A 16,678-nucleotide genomic window follows, 5' to 3' on the forward strand; every position below is an offset into this window, starting at 1 on the left:
AACAGCAGTTAACCTTCTACATATCCAAACCAAAAATGAAGACAGCTTGTTCTTACCTGATCATCAAGCACTGTTAAATTATAAATCAGCTTTGATGTCCCAGGGGTAAACGTAATATTTCCCCTAGCTGGACTTAAGTCTTCTTCAGCTGGGTTTGGTCCATCTTCTATCTGCAAAGAATTAATTTTTAGGATCATAAACATATAAAGCAGGAATATAAATCTAGTACAAGTGTAATAATAAATACCTTATGAAATGTGTAACTTACAACTATCTATTCAGTCATCTCCTGCTCATAGGCACACATCAAGCCTAAGGCATTCATCTGCTCTTTTTTGGCAGATGGAGTAAGTTAGACTAACCACTCTGATGAAATTACGTGTTGCCAGAAAAAGACGAAGAAAACTACTTCCATATAGGTCTGAAGACTCTTTAAAATCTACTGATGCACAACTGACTCTTCTACTAACAGAAAAGATATTAATTCTTACTTAATATAAATCACTAATATTTCATAATAAGTTCCAAGATAAAATAACAGCAGTTACTGGTTTTGTGTCCTTTCTATCTTGACTTGTGATGTTAAGGAAACTACAGTTAATACTGAAACCTAAAAGATTAGGAAGACCCTTAGCGGGAATAATTGTGTGTGTGTGTGTGTGTGTTTAAATCTTGCAAGTTTTTTTCAACATATGTATATAAACTACACTGTGAGATGGACCTGAATAATTGTGCAGATAGTAATATTTATTGGACTTTAAACCAAATATCTGCAATAAGTTACACATAGAATCTCATGCTGTACATTAACTATACATGCTGTATTGCTCATGCAATCAAATCCACTACAAATCTTTTGAGATTTTGACAGGTCTAGATTAAACACTTGATGACATTTTAGACCAGACAACTGATCAAGAAATATCCATATGAAAGAATTTACATGTAATTTTAAAGTATGTAATAGATTTAGAGCTAGATAGGGGGGGAAAACCAGCAAAAAAACAATAAAGGCAGTAACTTATTCACTTTCAAATCAAGTATACAGAAAATGGCCTAAATATTCAACATGAGTAATTTTCTGAAAGGCTTAAGTTTCTGGTAATTCAAACTGCCATCTTACAGATACAGAATTTCACAAAATACTGAGCTGTCACACAGGTTCCAAGTTGGCACAAGTATCAGAGTCACTCAGATGTTTATTTGTAAAATATAGATAAATTTTAAAGAAATATTAAATACATCTATTAGACAATTAATACACATTTTTTTCTAGTAATACCAACTAATGCTGCCTCAGATATCTTCCTAAATGACAGAGAATACTGTTTCCCCTAATATCTCTTAATTTTTTTTCACATTAAAGCCTGATAATTAAAATTTGTTCCATTTGACAGGAACTATCTTTCCATTTTATGAAACAGATTTAACAAATGTAGCCATAGGCATTTTGCCCCTCTTTCACTTCACTAAACACTTTGATAAGTTATGATTATCTCACGGTTTTATCCAACAGACTAATGTATGAAGTCTTTTTGATAAACTCACCTCAAAAGTTACGATGACCGTCCCGTAGGTTCCCCTCTCCCTAATTAAAGTGAGAGGCACAGATTCATTTCTGCCCCTGGGCTCATTCACTGTGATTAAGGCAGACTAATGAGGAAGAAAAGGGACAGGCAATCAGGCACAGATCAAATATCACAAGCAGAAGGAAGAAACTGTTACCATAGAAATACCAAACTCCCGCAGACAAGTTAATCCAATCTGCAAACCAGTCCACTTATGGCATACATCTCCTAGCAACCAATTAGTTCAGCTAATAAAAAGCTTGAAAGATTGCAGATAAAAAAAAAATGATCATAAGTTACGCAAGTAGTGTTTTGGAATTTTTTTATATAAATTAACATAGTCAATATACACAGCACTGGCAAATTAGCATTGTTATTTATAGGAGCTCCTAAAACCATTAAAAATAGTTTTTCTCCATTAAAAAGTAATTTATTAAATAACTAGCTATAAAGGGACTCTGTCTATCAAGCTATTGTAGCTGAAAGATTTCAAAGAACTACAGCAATTGAGGGAGCAGCATGGTTTAGTACGATGGTGCTAAAAATTTCTCACGTTCTTGTACTTTGTCAGGAAAGTCCTCTACAAAGATTACACTGCCATACTGCTGGCAGGAAGGCATAGTATCTCGTTCTGCTAACACAAACTCTGCATTACTGCAAATATCCTCCAACCACTTGAGTCACACCCTGTCTTGTCACAGAAAGTGTCATACAATGCATATTATCATGACACTGTTCTCTCAGCTTGAGAGTTAAGTATAAAATTGCTCACTGAAGATGGGAAAATCTATATATATTCTCAAGATTTCCAAATCTCATCTTTGACTTCCCTATGGTATTATTCCTCACTTCTTCCCTATTTGACATAGATCTCAACTTACAGATGAGGGGTGGTGGGACTGAACAACTTTTTATAAGTTTTGTATTTAAGATAAGCAACACATATTCATCCAAGTGTGAGGGTCTCAGGCTATGTCTCAACACAAAAAAAGCATATAGAAGTATTAAAGTTCTATATATGTATGAATTACACACATATGTATGAATTACCTCCAGAGTTGTTTTCAAAGATGTAATTCAGAATCAGTTTTCAAGGGATTCAGTTGAATAACTAAACAGCATCTTTGACAATTTCACCTTTATGTTTTCTAAAATTTTCATATATACCATATAAAAAGCCATACCATGTTAAAAGAAATTATTCCAAAGGCATTATCATTTGATAAGATTGTTACAGTGACAGATTTGGGTGAGCCAAGCTTTATTCCTGGAGATGGTTTCTAAAACAAAACAAAGTAAGCTGTTAAATATGGTGATGGGCAAAAAATACGCAATTTGATTTTACTGTCTTTTAAGAATAAATATTAGCTTATAAGAAATTGTATGTCTTTTTATTATATATTACAATGAAAAATTATTAAAAGCAACAGAATGCACAAAATAATTCTTAATTACTGAGGAAATACACTATGCAGTGTACAACAAAGTTCTTGAAACAAATTCTGTAAATGATTAATGATAATTTGGCAATTATTAAAGACACCATAGCAATGGGTACCTAGGTATAAAGCATGTAGCACTGTCAGGAACTCCAAAGTTGTTCTTTTTTTTCCCTAACATTTGTATAAAACTGAAACTTTGAAGCTGTTATGAAGCTGAAATATCAGCTAAAGGAAACAAATCATTACGTGTTACAAAAATCAGCTAACTTCACAGATCTGAGGAAGAAGGAAAGGAAAATACACATTTTTATATTCACTGTAAACATTCCCTGAGATGCATAGTAATTGGCAATGAAGTATAAAATTTATCTTTACTGAACCGATAACAAACTTAGTCACAAACTGTTACCTAAAAAAACTTCTCTAGTAGCATGACTCCTATGAGACACAACAATACAAAGAGATTTACTGTTAACTATTTAAAAATTGTTTGGTTTTGGTAAGTCTTGTTTACCCTCTGCTTCTGGAGGACTCAAAGTCATCCTCTTTGTTTCGCTACTTTGCCCTCTCTTCCAGGTACAGTCTATGCAGGAAAACAGGAAAGGCTGCAAGTCTCTTCACAATCTAACTCTTCTGGGTTCTAGTACACATGTTTATAGCTGAATGCAGTGCCTGCTGAAGTTTCAGGCTATGTCTATACTACATCTATACATCACACAGAGACACCCAGAGGAATGGCAAAACCTTTTAAAGAGCAGTAAGCACCATTTTAGCTAGTCTCCAGGTTTATGTTCTTACTTACTAGGATTCGGACTCACAAGCAGTACAGCTACATTGAAAGCTACGGGATATCACTCATTTGTGTCCGATTACCCACTATTTTCTGGGGAACAGCTGAAAACTTGAGACTTACCAGTAGTGTCAAATAAAATGTGAATGTCTCATCAGCTTCCGGAAGATCATCATCACAGACAGCTATGTACACTGTTCGGTTTGTTCCTGTATCAGGTATAAATGCAGCTGCATATGTGTCAAAAAAGTCTCCTGTGTCTTCTCCATCAATCTGCAATAAACACAAAACTGAATGTCATCTCCTTCTTTCCCCACTATCTTCCATATTTTTCTGGACTCATTTAACAGGCTTCATACAGTGTTCTTTGCACATAATTCTTCCTGCAGTTTCCCCTGCTGTCATACAGTTAATTTCTGGACAGAAGGTACACATACTAGTCCCTTGTATCCCTGCTGAGTAATCAAGAAAAGACAGAAAACAAAACAAAACACAACACTTTATTCAGAACCATTTATGACTTCTTGCCTTGCAGCTGGCTATCTTTTGCATAATGCACCATATGACCGGATTTTTAATGGGAAAGCTATTCCTAGCACAAATTTGTGTATCTCATAACACCCTACCTGAATTAAACTTATCTTACAATATAACTGCCCTCTGCATTCCTGTCTCACTCTAGGGACTGGAAGGGGGCCTAGGCCTTTAACATAGATTAACACTGTGATTACCAAAGCTGGCAAGATGGAATCTTCCGTAACAAACAGCCCTGCCTTCATTTCAGTCAGCAAAAGAAAATTCCACTGATTCCACTGTAATTAAGGTGGTTAGAGGAGAGATTACAACGGCAGTCATGTCGGGACAGCGAAGGGACCAGGTTACGTTTACAGTTGGAAGCTGAAACTAAATGGAGAGAAGCAACTGAACCAGCATAGCTGCCACACCTGGAACTACCAGCCCTGTAAGCGCTAAAGGTTTGAATGAATCACTGTGGAAAAGGCTGTTTGTTGTTTGAGAACAGTGAAATTAGAAGTTCAGTGAAGAGGCAAGTATAGACGGTATTTTTGACTCTCACCTATCATCAGATATATTAGCAACTACTTTTTATGTATCTGAGCCAACACTAGACTTACCGAACAGCTCTTACAAAAACAGGCAACAAACATCTTCCTAAAAGAGCTGCTCAAAATATTCATGTTAGAAACAAATTTTGGAATTTCAGGTCTTTAATGAGGAAATCAAGTTACTCTACTTGTTACACCAGTAAAGACCACTAATTTCAAAGTACAAACACATTTTCACAAGGTTTTCTCCTCAGATGTTAATGAAGTGTGAAAACACCACAGATCAATGTTTATTCCTTGTAATTTCTAAGACAAATAATTTTCATATTGAGTTACAGGAGAATGAAATATTGTGCAGGAACATAGATAATTTCTTTTCTCTACAGACTGTAGAAATTCATAAGCAGTACACTTTCTCCGGTACACTGCTGTGTTCTCATGTGGTACTCATAGAACCTTATTCCACACACTTATAGTAAAGCACATTCTAAGGGGTTTAAACTTTTCAAGGGAATACGATCAAGATCATACTTAATAACAGCAAAGAAATACAGGAAATAATGAAAAACTACTGTAATTCTGATCTCCAAATGAATTGAACAATGTAACTTTTAAAATTCATATGGAAATCTGACTCAAACAGTGAAGTTGTATTAAATTGCAGGTTCTACAGTAACCTAGATTAAGGAAAAAATGGTATACATCCACATTTTCAGCATGAGCTCACAGCCACAACAAAAATCAAACAAGCATATCAGTCTGGACTTCTACCTGAGCAGTAAGAGCTGGCTCCTTGAGACATTTATACCATTATTTTGACAATACTGATGCAGCCAATAGGAATTTACTCAGTTACAGAAACTGGGTGTTGCTTCTTCAAAGTTAAGCATTGTGCCTGTGAAATAACACCCTCCTTTTTACTGGCCTGATAAAAACAGGCAACATCCAAAACTTCAGAAAGATATTAATATTTACTGAGATTATAACTGGCAAAGTCTCTTACCGACACAATTGCTGTGATGTTAGCAGGCTTTCCTGTCCTTTCAATTACAAGACGTATAACAGTTGTACTTGTCTCATTAACTACAAATTCTGTTTGTCCACTGAACTTCACTTCTGTTTCTCCAGATGTGAAATGAATGAGTAATGCTAAAAGCAAATAAACTGATGAAGAAGCAGCGGGCATCCCTATAGAAAAGGAAAAGAACAATTAGAAATAAATTGTGAATCTAAAATGTGTAAAACATTCCTGGTCGACCTTACCAATCCAGTCAACCCTTCCCAACCCTTAAAATTATATGATTATCTTGCGAGCTTCAGAAACGAGACGAAAACATGCATGGGTCTCAGCTATAATCAAGTCAGATAGTATAATTATCATCTACATCTAATTATATTTGCATAATTTTCATCTAGTGATTTTCTAGACGTTATTTATCAACTTTTTTCAAGTGGAGGAATAAGTAGCTTCTTCTAAGAAAAAACAGTGACATTGCCACAATTACTTTCATTTTCAACCAACAAATAATTAGCTTAAAGGCTGACAGTTCTATTTCCACTTTCTTTGCTCTTGATTCTCTTTAGAAATAAATATGAATTGGCAGGAAGGGTGAAGGGTTGGATGTCTGCAGTCATCCGATAGACCATCTTCTGACATCTTATGGACCATGAAATGTTCTTAAACATTTGCATATTGACTTGAGATTCTTTTCACTGCTCCTCTTATCTCATGATCCTTCCATGTTTTCTTGTCATGAAGAATCACTCTGGCACATTTTAATGCCATTGTATCCTTTTGTACTGCCAGATTTTTAGTTTTTTACCTCATTCTGCACAATGTTAAGTTTTCTTTTCTGTTAGGGTAACACAACTTAAAACTAAGGTGGTTTATTTCTCTTACATCAGAGTCGAGTTGTGTAATGCAAAATACAAGTTTAAGTTCCAGTGAAGTTATCAGGTGATGATACTGTGAAAGACACATTTTTAAGAGGCTCTGGTGTGATGAATTAGAAACAGCTGCTATCTTATGCAGAGGCTCATATTGTATAGTGCAGACCAGAACTGAAATCTTGGATGCTGGATGCAGCAGGTTTCTGTCATATGAATCTAAGAAATTTTTGAACAAACCAAGAGAACAAGTTGTGTTCTAAACCCCCAAAAGCATTACATCATGGGTCTTTAATGAAATGTGTTCTTTCAGCAACTTTCTTTTAATCTCTTGTCACTATTTTATAATGTTACCTTTTTTAAATTTCTGTCTAAAAGATACAAACAATATTCGTGTAATTATATGTATAAATAAAATGTCACTTTGCTTAAAATTATATCTGCAAGTGCTGTGCTTAGACAAATCTGGTCAATGATGGCTGGATAAACTGTGCAGAATGCATTGCATTAGTATTTGCATGTCAGTAATATTTAAGCTCAGCCACATTTGCAAAGCACTTGTTTTCATTATTTATGAGTGACAGTAAATGAATATTTAGTCATAAATCATCAGTGAAACAGAAAATGTCATGCATATATTGGAAGTTTTCATTTTTTCATAAAGTGTGTGCCAAATTTGTAATCAGGATACACTTGAGGACCACTACAGATACTGAGTGTTTTTTGTGTGCAGTCAGCTTTAATCTTGCACTGAACAGAGAATAAGATAGCCTTCAGACCACTAAAATTAACACAGCTTCAGAAAGACTTCAACACTTTGATGCATCTTACAGTAAATTCTGTGTGGGCAAGGGTTAATTTTATGTTGTGAGGACTTCAAATAAACTGCTTTCAGGCAAGTTACAGAAAAAAATTATCCACAGACATGACATATTAACTAATTATAAGTTGGAAATACAGTCAAGAAAATTATCAGTGTGTCTCAGAATTCCTACAAGCAAAGTGGGATGGCAAAATTAGCCAATTTTAAATACTTGTAATAAAAATGTTCACCTAGCTTTACTGAACATCACAGAGGGAACGGGCAAGCAATGAAATTAAGTGCAAAAAATCAGGACTAACCATTTTCCCTATTAAAACAATACATTTTACAACCTATTTGAACAGTGTTTTGTTATTTCCAGCAAAAATGTCACACAGTAAAATAATTTTGCTGCAGAATTACACATTTACATAAACTTTTCTTACCGTGAACAGTCCTTCAAGATATCCATGGCTCTTATTGAGCATGAAATCTGTTACAGACTTTCAGGAGAAATGCTTGATTCCTACTTATCTAATCAGCAATTCTAATGCAGAAAAAGCTGACAGTAGGAAGTGAAGAAAAAATATATAAACATAAACCTCCTGGGATTTAAAATTATCAGCATTTCCAAAGCTGATTATATTAACTTGCAAGATGGTTTTGGGTTTTTTTATGTTGAACTGCTCTGAAAAATACAGACCTTCAAGCTGGAAAGAGAACAGTTGTCTAACCTTTGTAAACTGTGGGACAATTACACTGTCTGCAGATGCAGGCATCATCCATACTAAACTGAGGAATTCGTTGACCTTTTCGCTTCAGCTGTTACCTTGTCATAGACTTTGCAAATATCTTCCCACGGTACATCCTTCTAGTAAATAATACTGAAAACATGATCCTTAAGGGCAAGATTACAAAGTTTAGAATTACTTGAATTCTATTACTTCTACTAGAGAGCATTCTAAAACTATAGGATTACCCCTGTGGAACAAGAGAGGTTTCACAATCATACCATCAATTATTTAGTTGGTGTGTATTCTTCCTTGTTACATTATTTGTACTAAGATTTACTTTGCACAGCCTGCCAAAAGTAGTTTTTACTCTGTTTATATAAATGCAATCCTGAAAACCATGATTACTTTGAAAATTTATATAATATGGTAAAAATAACATAAATCAAGACTTAGAGAATGCAGAACAAATTTATTCAAATAGCCAAAAAGGTATTATAGGTCACAGTATTTTACTTCATTAAATAAGAACTCATTTTGTACACTAAATTCCTACATAAATCTACATGGGAACACAATTTGTTCCTTATTAACTGCATTGTATAAAGTTTAGCAGAAATCTTTGCAAGCTCAGGGATTAAAAGATGGCTCTTCCCCATCTCCTTCATCCCAGTATATCACTGGCGAGTTTTTTGTGGTTTTTTTTCCAAATGAAGCTGAAATTCTAGTCCTTGTTCACTGCTAAATTTTGGTAAACTATGCATTTGGTCATCAAACACTCCCCTCTGCTTCAGCTAAGTATTATTGAGTTCAGTTTTTGCAATCCAGAATACTCAGTCAGACTGTAAAATAGATTAATGAGTCAAAGTCATTTAAATGCTTTTGAAACAACAATCAGCAATGGAATATTATATGTCTTCAGAGTATGTAAAAGTCAATGGACCAACTATTCTGTTACTGTGTTCTGACTAAAGCCATTTCAAATAATGACTTGTAGTATTGGTGGTAGTTTAAAGCAATGACATACTGAGGCCTAGATGACATTTGTAAGGGGTTTATAATAAAAGTTTCTGGCATAAAACCAAAAGAAAGCACCTCAGAAAAAAAAAACACATTCTTCAATAATATAATTTAAAAAAAGGAAATCTAACTCAGAATTCTGAGTCATGATCCCTAACTGACATTTTCCTTTTAGTCTGTGTCTTATGGCGCTTTCTGAAGTGCATCTGTGTTTCTCCCAAAACCACAGAATTTTAGTGTAGAACCCAGCAGACTATATACTGATTGCACACAGTAATTTCCACAGTAATGTCACAAACTATGTGAGGAATACCATTTCAATCTGTTGCTCAGTTGGAGCCAAGAAGAGATAGGCTTATAAAACTGGCATTTCTTGTAACTGATGGATCACCAGGATTAGCTTGCTTTTTCTGCTTAGTTTCTGGAGCAAATTTCAGATGAAAATGTTAAAGTTTATAAAGAATGAGTGATCTTTTCTGTGAACTTCTGTAAAGAATGAGAAATATTTTCTGCACGTTCTTACACTGGCTTCTATGCTTAATAAATCAAAACCCTTAAGAATGAAAAAAGATATTTTCCTGGCTGTTTTCACTAAAGGGTGAAGGAACCTACAGACTAGTGGCACATGGAGAGATCAAGAAAGGAAATGAAAGGGCTGTGAAAGATTCCAAATCTGAAATGAAGTGAGTGTAGAATGCCAGATATGGAACGGAGAATGGCAAGAGAAAGGGGAGTTCACTAACAAAGCAGCAGATGGAATGAGGTCTTAAGTACCGTGTACCTCAAACTTGCCATGGCTGCCCAGGTGAAGAAACAAGCTGGTATGCTGAAGCAGCACCTCTCGCACCCAGCAGCTGCAACTTGATTACCACCCCTCATCTTCACACAACTCACTGTAGATTTCTAAAGTCCGTGGACACAGCACAGCAGAGCAAGCGTAAAGCCTAGTGCACTTTTCACTGCCTGTCCTTCCCTACTCCCCGTGATTACAAATACCCAGCCAAGTAGAACATTCAAAAACTAGCATGCCTAGTAGTTTGCATTGAGTACAGCATTACAGCCATCAATGGTTGCCAGAGAGAAGTCTATTCACAGCAGAGATGTCAGCACCCAGCAGCATCTTTGGCTGAATACAATGGGAGAGAGATACATGTGCTCTTTCATATGTAAAGAGGAGATTCTCTGTAGTACACAGGAACAGCACAGAGCAAGAAGTTTCACAAGGTTGCCGCCCTTGCTGCACCTGTGTAGAAACATTAAAAAACCTGCATGTTTTCAGCAGTTTTATTTCAGGCATTCTCAGAACCACTGAAATTTACAACAGTATTGGAGAACAACCCAGGAAAACTGCAGGAATTTTAAAAACTTTGATTTACTAAACTTCTTATTTCTATGTTGTCATGACCCCAAATTAAGAGATAAATACTTTATTTCAGACTAGGGGTTTCTTTGCCTCAAAGTTCCCACAGTTCACACATATGCAAAGGAGGACACAACAGCTGTGTATGTAAAACCTAGCACTTTGATAGTAGGTATTACCCAAGTCTGCTCAGTTCGTTGTTCCTTTTTTAGTTTGGGTTTTTTCGTTTAGATGTGGGATAAGTAAGTCTTTCATTCCAAGCGAGACTAGAAAAGAGTGTTGCAAAGATACCATTTCAAAACTATGTCCTCCTATATCCTTTTTTTTTGCCTTCAACATGCTTCAAGGTGAATAAAGCATGAGAATTATAGTAAGTCACTACAAGCACTGCTTTGCTTGCACTCCTGGACTGCACTAATAGTTGCAGCACTTGTGGCAAGAGTCCATCTCACCTATTTCCATGCATGTTATTCAGTGTCACCAGACGTCTTTGCTTCCAGTCTTTCTCTAGTGTTTCCTGTCTTCCACTACACTACAAAGACATTCCAGGTACCTGCCCATCATCCCGCATCTTATTAACATTGGAAAGTCCTAGCCAAAGCACAAATGCAGACTACTAGGTGCTGAAAATCCCTTGATGCAGCTTTCATTGTCCTGAAGTTTTTGGGCTCAGCTGCTTACTTAACTACTTGCTGCTGTTGCCATGACAGAACAGCACCGCAGTTCAACCTCAGGTGCTAAGATTTATCTGCATTTCAGATTAATGATGCTAACTAACATCAGTCAGTGATTCTCCTGACTGTTTGCTTTCTCACAGTTGCAATATTTTTGAAAGATCTTGTTATCTGTGACAGTCTGTGTCCCTGGGAATGGTCAATTTAATGTAACCTGAACACCTCCATACGAAAATTCTTGCTCATTCAATTACGTTCCCTTGAAAAAGGCACAACCATCCAACACAGACATCTCATCCTAAGGAAGAAAAGATGCTTAAAGCTGCCTGCCACTGTATTTGTATTTACTAGTCAGAAAGGTAAATCTATCATCACAGCCAGGAACCAATACTGAAGGTGGTAAATCTGCAAGCCAAAGCCAAGACAGAGGCCTGATGAGAAATCCAAATAATCTCATCCCATTATTAGAGGTCACTGAGAGGTAAAAAGTGTAATAAACCCAGAGTACCCCTTGTAGTTTTTCTGGCAGCTTCTTTTCACTTTGTCAGAAGAATTTGATTGGATCAAAACTATATCCCTAAATTTTGTTCTAGAGCATGTAATCGTCACTGGACAACCAACTTTTATATCTTAAGCCAGGTAATGCTAAAGGCTTTCTGAGGTAACTGCCTGCTCTGCCTCTTCTAATTCTCATCAGGGAATGAAGGGCAAAGCTCTAAAGCAGTGTTGAATCCACTGCATCTGTTTGCCAGCAGCCAGCAGAGACAACACAAGCCTTTTCTACAAACATCTGCAGTTACCTTATAATTTGCTGGTCAAACAGAGAACCCAGATAATAATTTTGTCTAGCTGCAAGATACAGATTATTTTTACCCAGAGTACCTCTGGTGAAATGACTCGGAGTTATTAAGGTTGCTTTACATGTAGAACAGAGATTGGAGTAAACAAACAGCTGAAATCTACTAATTAACAATGTTAAGAAATACACCGTTAAGAATCTGAATTTGCTTTAATTTGTACTAACAAAACAACACTGATTTCAGTTACAGAACTTCTCATTTATCTCATGCAACTGATAAGAATCTGTCCATATATAGTTCTAACTATACATTGTAAATAAACAGATATTATTTTGGAATAGTTCCACTTAGCATATAGTATAGTTTTAAGCAAAAGGTAAATCTAGTTTTAAGGTCCACGCTGGAAAACCTTTCCCATCTATACAGTTCTAATGAAAAGAGCAGATACCTCTCACCAATAGAAATTATTTTACAAGGTTTTCCAGAACCTGAGTCTGGCTTTTTACCTAGACATTTTGCTCCAAGTAGAGCTTGAGACACTATATGGACTCTCATCCTCCCTCAAATGGTTGTTTTCGGGGGGGTTTTGTGGTGTTTTACACACACACACACACACACACACACACACACAAAAGCAAACAGATTTAAAAAAATAAACAACCAAACAAAACCAAAAGCAAACAACCCAGCCATGAAGATACTTAGCACTCCCAACTCATGCTTATTGCAGAAGTAACCACACGACTGAGCCTGCCACAGGATCAGGCTTTTACATAGATGGAACCAGAAATCCAGCTGAGGAAGGTCTGCAGGCTTCAGTGAGGAACACCAACTAATTCTACTTCAGTAAAGATCTGGAGTTTCACAATAATTTCCATTTGTATCTCTACTTCAGAGGTTTCTCACACGTCCTTGACACTTTTACTTGAGATTTTTAGAACTACCATATCTTCAAATATCTAGTACTTGTCCTGAATGAAGTACTGTAGCCTGAATGAATAGCATCTATCGGAAAAAGTAATTATGGGCTTTGGCACTATAGTGGTTATTTCTCTCGTACTTAAAACCAAAAACATAACAACCTGTTTTGCAATAGGGCTTCACACATAATAATCTTGCAAGAAAAAAATAAATGTATGGTATGGAACTGTAAATTACAGCCTTATGGTGGGGATTAGATGGCATTATTTCAGGTATACTGACAGAATAATTATTGCTATCCACAGTAGATTCTTAGAAGTTAACACACATGTATGAGCCAAATAGAATTTTAATGTGTTGCCTAATTATTTGGATAATTCTGTCAGTTATTCTTGAGTTCTATGCATTATTAAACATGAAAATTTAAAACATATATCAAAACAAGCTTCATTTCTGCAATTAAATGTATTCATTTTTATCAGATTGCAGCAAATGTTGGTTTTATTATTTTTATATTATATTATAGTCCCCCCGAAGACTTTTGTAGAAGTAAAAATATATTTGTACAATTTTTGAGAAGACGGTTAGCATGGGGTCATCACTTTAATCCTTACTGTGAATTAATCTCTTAAATCTGGGCAATCTGTTTTTTAAATAAAACACTTGATAAAGTATTTATGTGGTGAAGAGAACTCCCCAAGCAAAATTTGTTTGGGTTCAGAGACTTCTCACACTACTTTTATCCTGTATTGTGCTTTCCTTGGCTTTCTAAACCTTTTAACCTATGTGACAATTTAATAATCACTATTTAATAATTATAATCATTCCCTTATTAACTGAGTATTTCTTTTCATTCTTCTAAGGCACCCTGTAGTTCAAGACAAGGAAATCTCTTTGTTGATTAGTTATTTAAGACCAGCAACAATAACTATGCTGGAAAGAAAGGTGCTTTGAGAGGATTACACAGAGCTAGTTCTCAACAGCACCAAGCCAAGAGCAGCAAATTACAAACCCAAGTACTTCATTGCATGTAACCAAATTGGCTGGTTGAAATGCTAATTGCCTTTCAGCAGAGCTAAAGGCAGACAGGGGACCCTGTGCTTCAGAGAATGACATGCATTTTTTACCCCACTTCTGTACCATTGTCTTGCTGAGAATTATTCAAAATCTATTCATAAAGGTAGCTCTTTTCCTAACCTTTAAAAATGTGGGAAATTACTAAAGCTCTGACCAATACCTCAGTTCTGTTAGTCTGCCAAACCCATAACAGATGGCTGAATTAAGGCCATGTTAAATCCTTAATGAAGCAAAGCCTGAAACAGTTCAGAGCAGTAACATATTGGACCAGTCCAGGATAAGTGACTGGAGAGAAGGAAGTTTCTTTTGCCATCTGAAAATGAGAATCATAACTGTACCATAACTAATAAATCTATACTAGATACAAAATGAGATAACAAAAAAAAACAACTCTTGGTATATAAAAAATTATTACTATAACACTCTAGAGGAAATTCTGTCCTCAACTGGCTAAAAAATGCACAAACAAAAGCTGCGATGAGCATGGGAATTATCTTCTCTGTTGTTTAAATTTGCCAGAGGAATTTAACCTGTCAAATAAGCCTGTTTAAATAAGTATAACTTCATCTAAATTGCAACCTTGTTTTGGACTTACAAATTATTTCAGTAAAAGGAATTTAAACAACTTTAACTATTTTTACAGGAAATATGCATAAGCCAATCTATGAAACAATGTTTTTCATATTTTAAGCCTATTTTAGAACTCCTGGTTTCCAAATTCTTTCCACAAACAGCCACAAGTTCTCATGTATGGTGTAAATTCAATCTTGAAAATGTGTATTGACACAAAATATTTTCCAGTTACATTACTCACTCAAAAATTAGGCAAATGAGGCATGTGTGATTCAATATTTTTTTCTAGAGTAAAAATGTTAGAGTGGGTCCACCTGGAATAAGAGAAATGGCCTCTAACACTGATCCTTCCTGTCAATCGTTTTTTTCTAAGAAACAATAATTTAGCTCCCACCAGATAGACATAATTCTTGAATTTCTGGAACTATGACAAATGCCTACAATCGACAGCAATGGTTCTGTAAGTTTTGATTTGATGATGTAGATGTTATATAGCATCAAAAGTCTTCATACACATTGAAAGAATTCAGATACTGTCTATGCTTACTTCTAGTGAGGAAAAGTGTTATATTCACCATTACATACAGCAGTGACTACACCTAAATTGGAGAGTCTTGTAAAGCTGCAAAGGCAAGCACAGTTTCTACAAATGAGTAAAATCAGTCTGTAGGATTACACATGTAAAAATAGTTATGTATGTGATTATATCTGTAGGAGGTGAAGGCCTAATACTCCCTGAGAAATTTCACATTCTTTGTATTTCTTGCCTACCTACATTTTTGTACTTCTTAGTGAACAACCAAACTGACCCAATACCAAGAACAAACTGGAAGAGGCTGGCCAAGAAAGAAAAAAAAATAATCAGAGATCAGGGTTATCCAGCAATAAAATGCAGCTAAATTGCATCAGATAATCTTAACAGAAGTCAGATATACAACTTATGGTTTTGATGATTCCAAAACCACCTGAGGCTAAAAAACTTCAAATGTAGTTGAGATAAATTTTAAATCTCCCTTTCTTTGAAGTGTGATGGAAAGGCATACTTTTCCATCAAGTTTTCCATGAAACATTCTAAAATTTTAATTTTGTTTAGCTTATAGAACACTGTTATATACTGTTAAAAATTCAGTAATTAGTAATCATCTCATGGTTACCATGTTATGTAACAGTATCAAAGGTGATTTGTAGCTCATCAATATTCTTCTCCCAAACTGCCATAAACTGTTTGTATCCCATGACTAAGATCCTTACAGACCTCTGTAGTAGCATTCTTCTTTAGTGCTGTACATTGAAGTTTTATGCTTTCATAGGTTTTCCAATAGTTCAGTTTCAGCCATCATACTCACATTTTAAGTAAAATATGCACGTAAGCTTTTCCAGACTTAAGCACTCTTAATTTTTTTTAAAAGGAATTCCAAAAGTAATTAAAAAACCCTGGAAGAAAGTAAGTTTAAATAACAAAATTTAATGTATATTAGAGGTTTTAGTAACAGATTATGACTTTAGACCTGATTCTGAAAATTTAATTTAAATAAAACTCACAACAATTTCCAAGGAAAGTATTGCACTGTAAGATTGAATGCATAAGGATCAATCTCATTCACTAGTATCAACTCTTTACAATTCTTCCAGTATTATTTTCAGGTTAAAAGTGCTGACAGCACAAATAAACTGCCCAGCACTAGTTCTCTCAAAAGCAAATATGATTTTCCCCATTAATTTCCATGTGACCAGGAACAGAGCACAATTACAAGCAAATAAGCATGTGCTCCCATTATGGATGTTAATTAGTTCACTTAGCTACAAATTTGGTAAATACCATTGATTTCTTCATGTAAAGCTATTAAAACACAGAAGTGTATTAGAAAGCTAGGAAAGCACAAAACTCTATGTTAGAAATCATTAACAACATAAATACTAGTAATAACAATAAATCAGAAATTAAAAATTGAACACCCTTGAAATATGT

At 35.2% G+C, this 16,678-nt stretch overlaps 1 protein-coding gene across 6 annotated transcripts in view; it reads right to left on the reverse strand.

Annotated features, from left to right (window-relative positions):
• The window catches only part of ADGRV1 (adhesion G protein-coupled receptor V1), a 299,412-nt gene that overhangs the window by 268,015 nt on the left and 14,719 nt on the right, over nt 1-16,678 (reverse strand). For 5 of the 6 annotated variants that reach the window (XM_080371326.1, XM_080371327.1, XM_080371328.1 and 2 more), the window contains 5 exons: nt 5,868-6,052; nt 3,924-4,073; nt 2,753-2,848; nt 1,549-1,653; nt 57-170 (listed from right to left, as the gene is read on the reverse strand). In XM_080371326.1, the coding sequence (XP_080227452.1) occupies nt 57-170; nt 1,549-1,653; nt 2,753-2,848; nt 3,924-4,073; nt 5,868-6,052 (650 nt within the window). Of the gene's footprint in view, nt 1-56; nt 1,654-2,618; nt 6,053-16,678 lie in introns of those variants that run through there. The other variant, XM_080371329.1, reaches the window with a different exon arrangement.

Source organism: Falco punctatus (assembly GCF_963210335.1).
Source record: "Falco punctatus genome assembly, chromosome: Z".
Classification (NCBI taxonomy): domain Eukaryota; kingdom Metazoa; phylum Chordata; class Aves; order Falconiformes; family Falconidae; genus Falco; species Falco punctatus.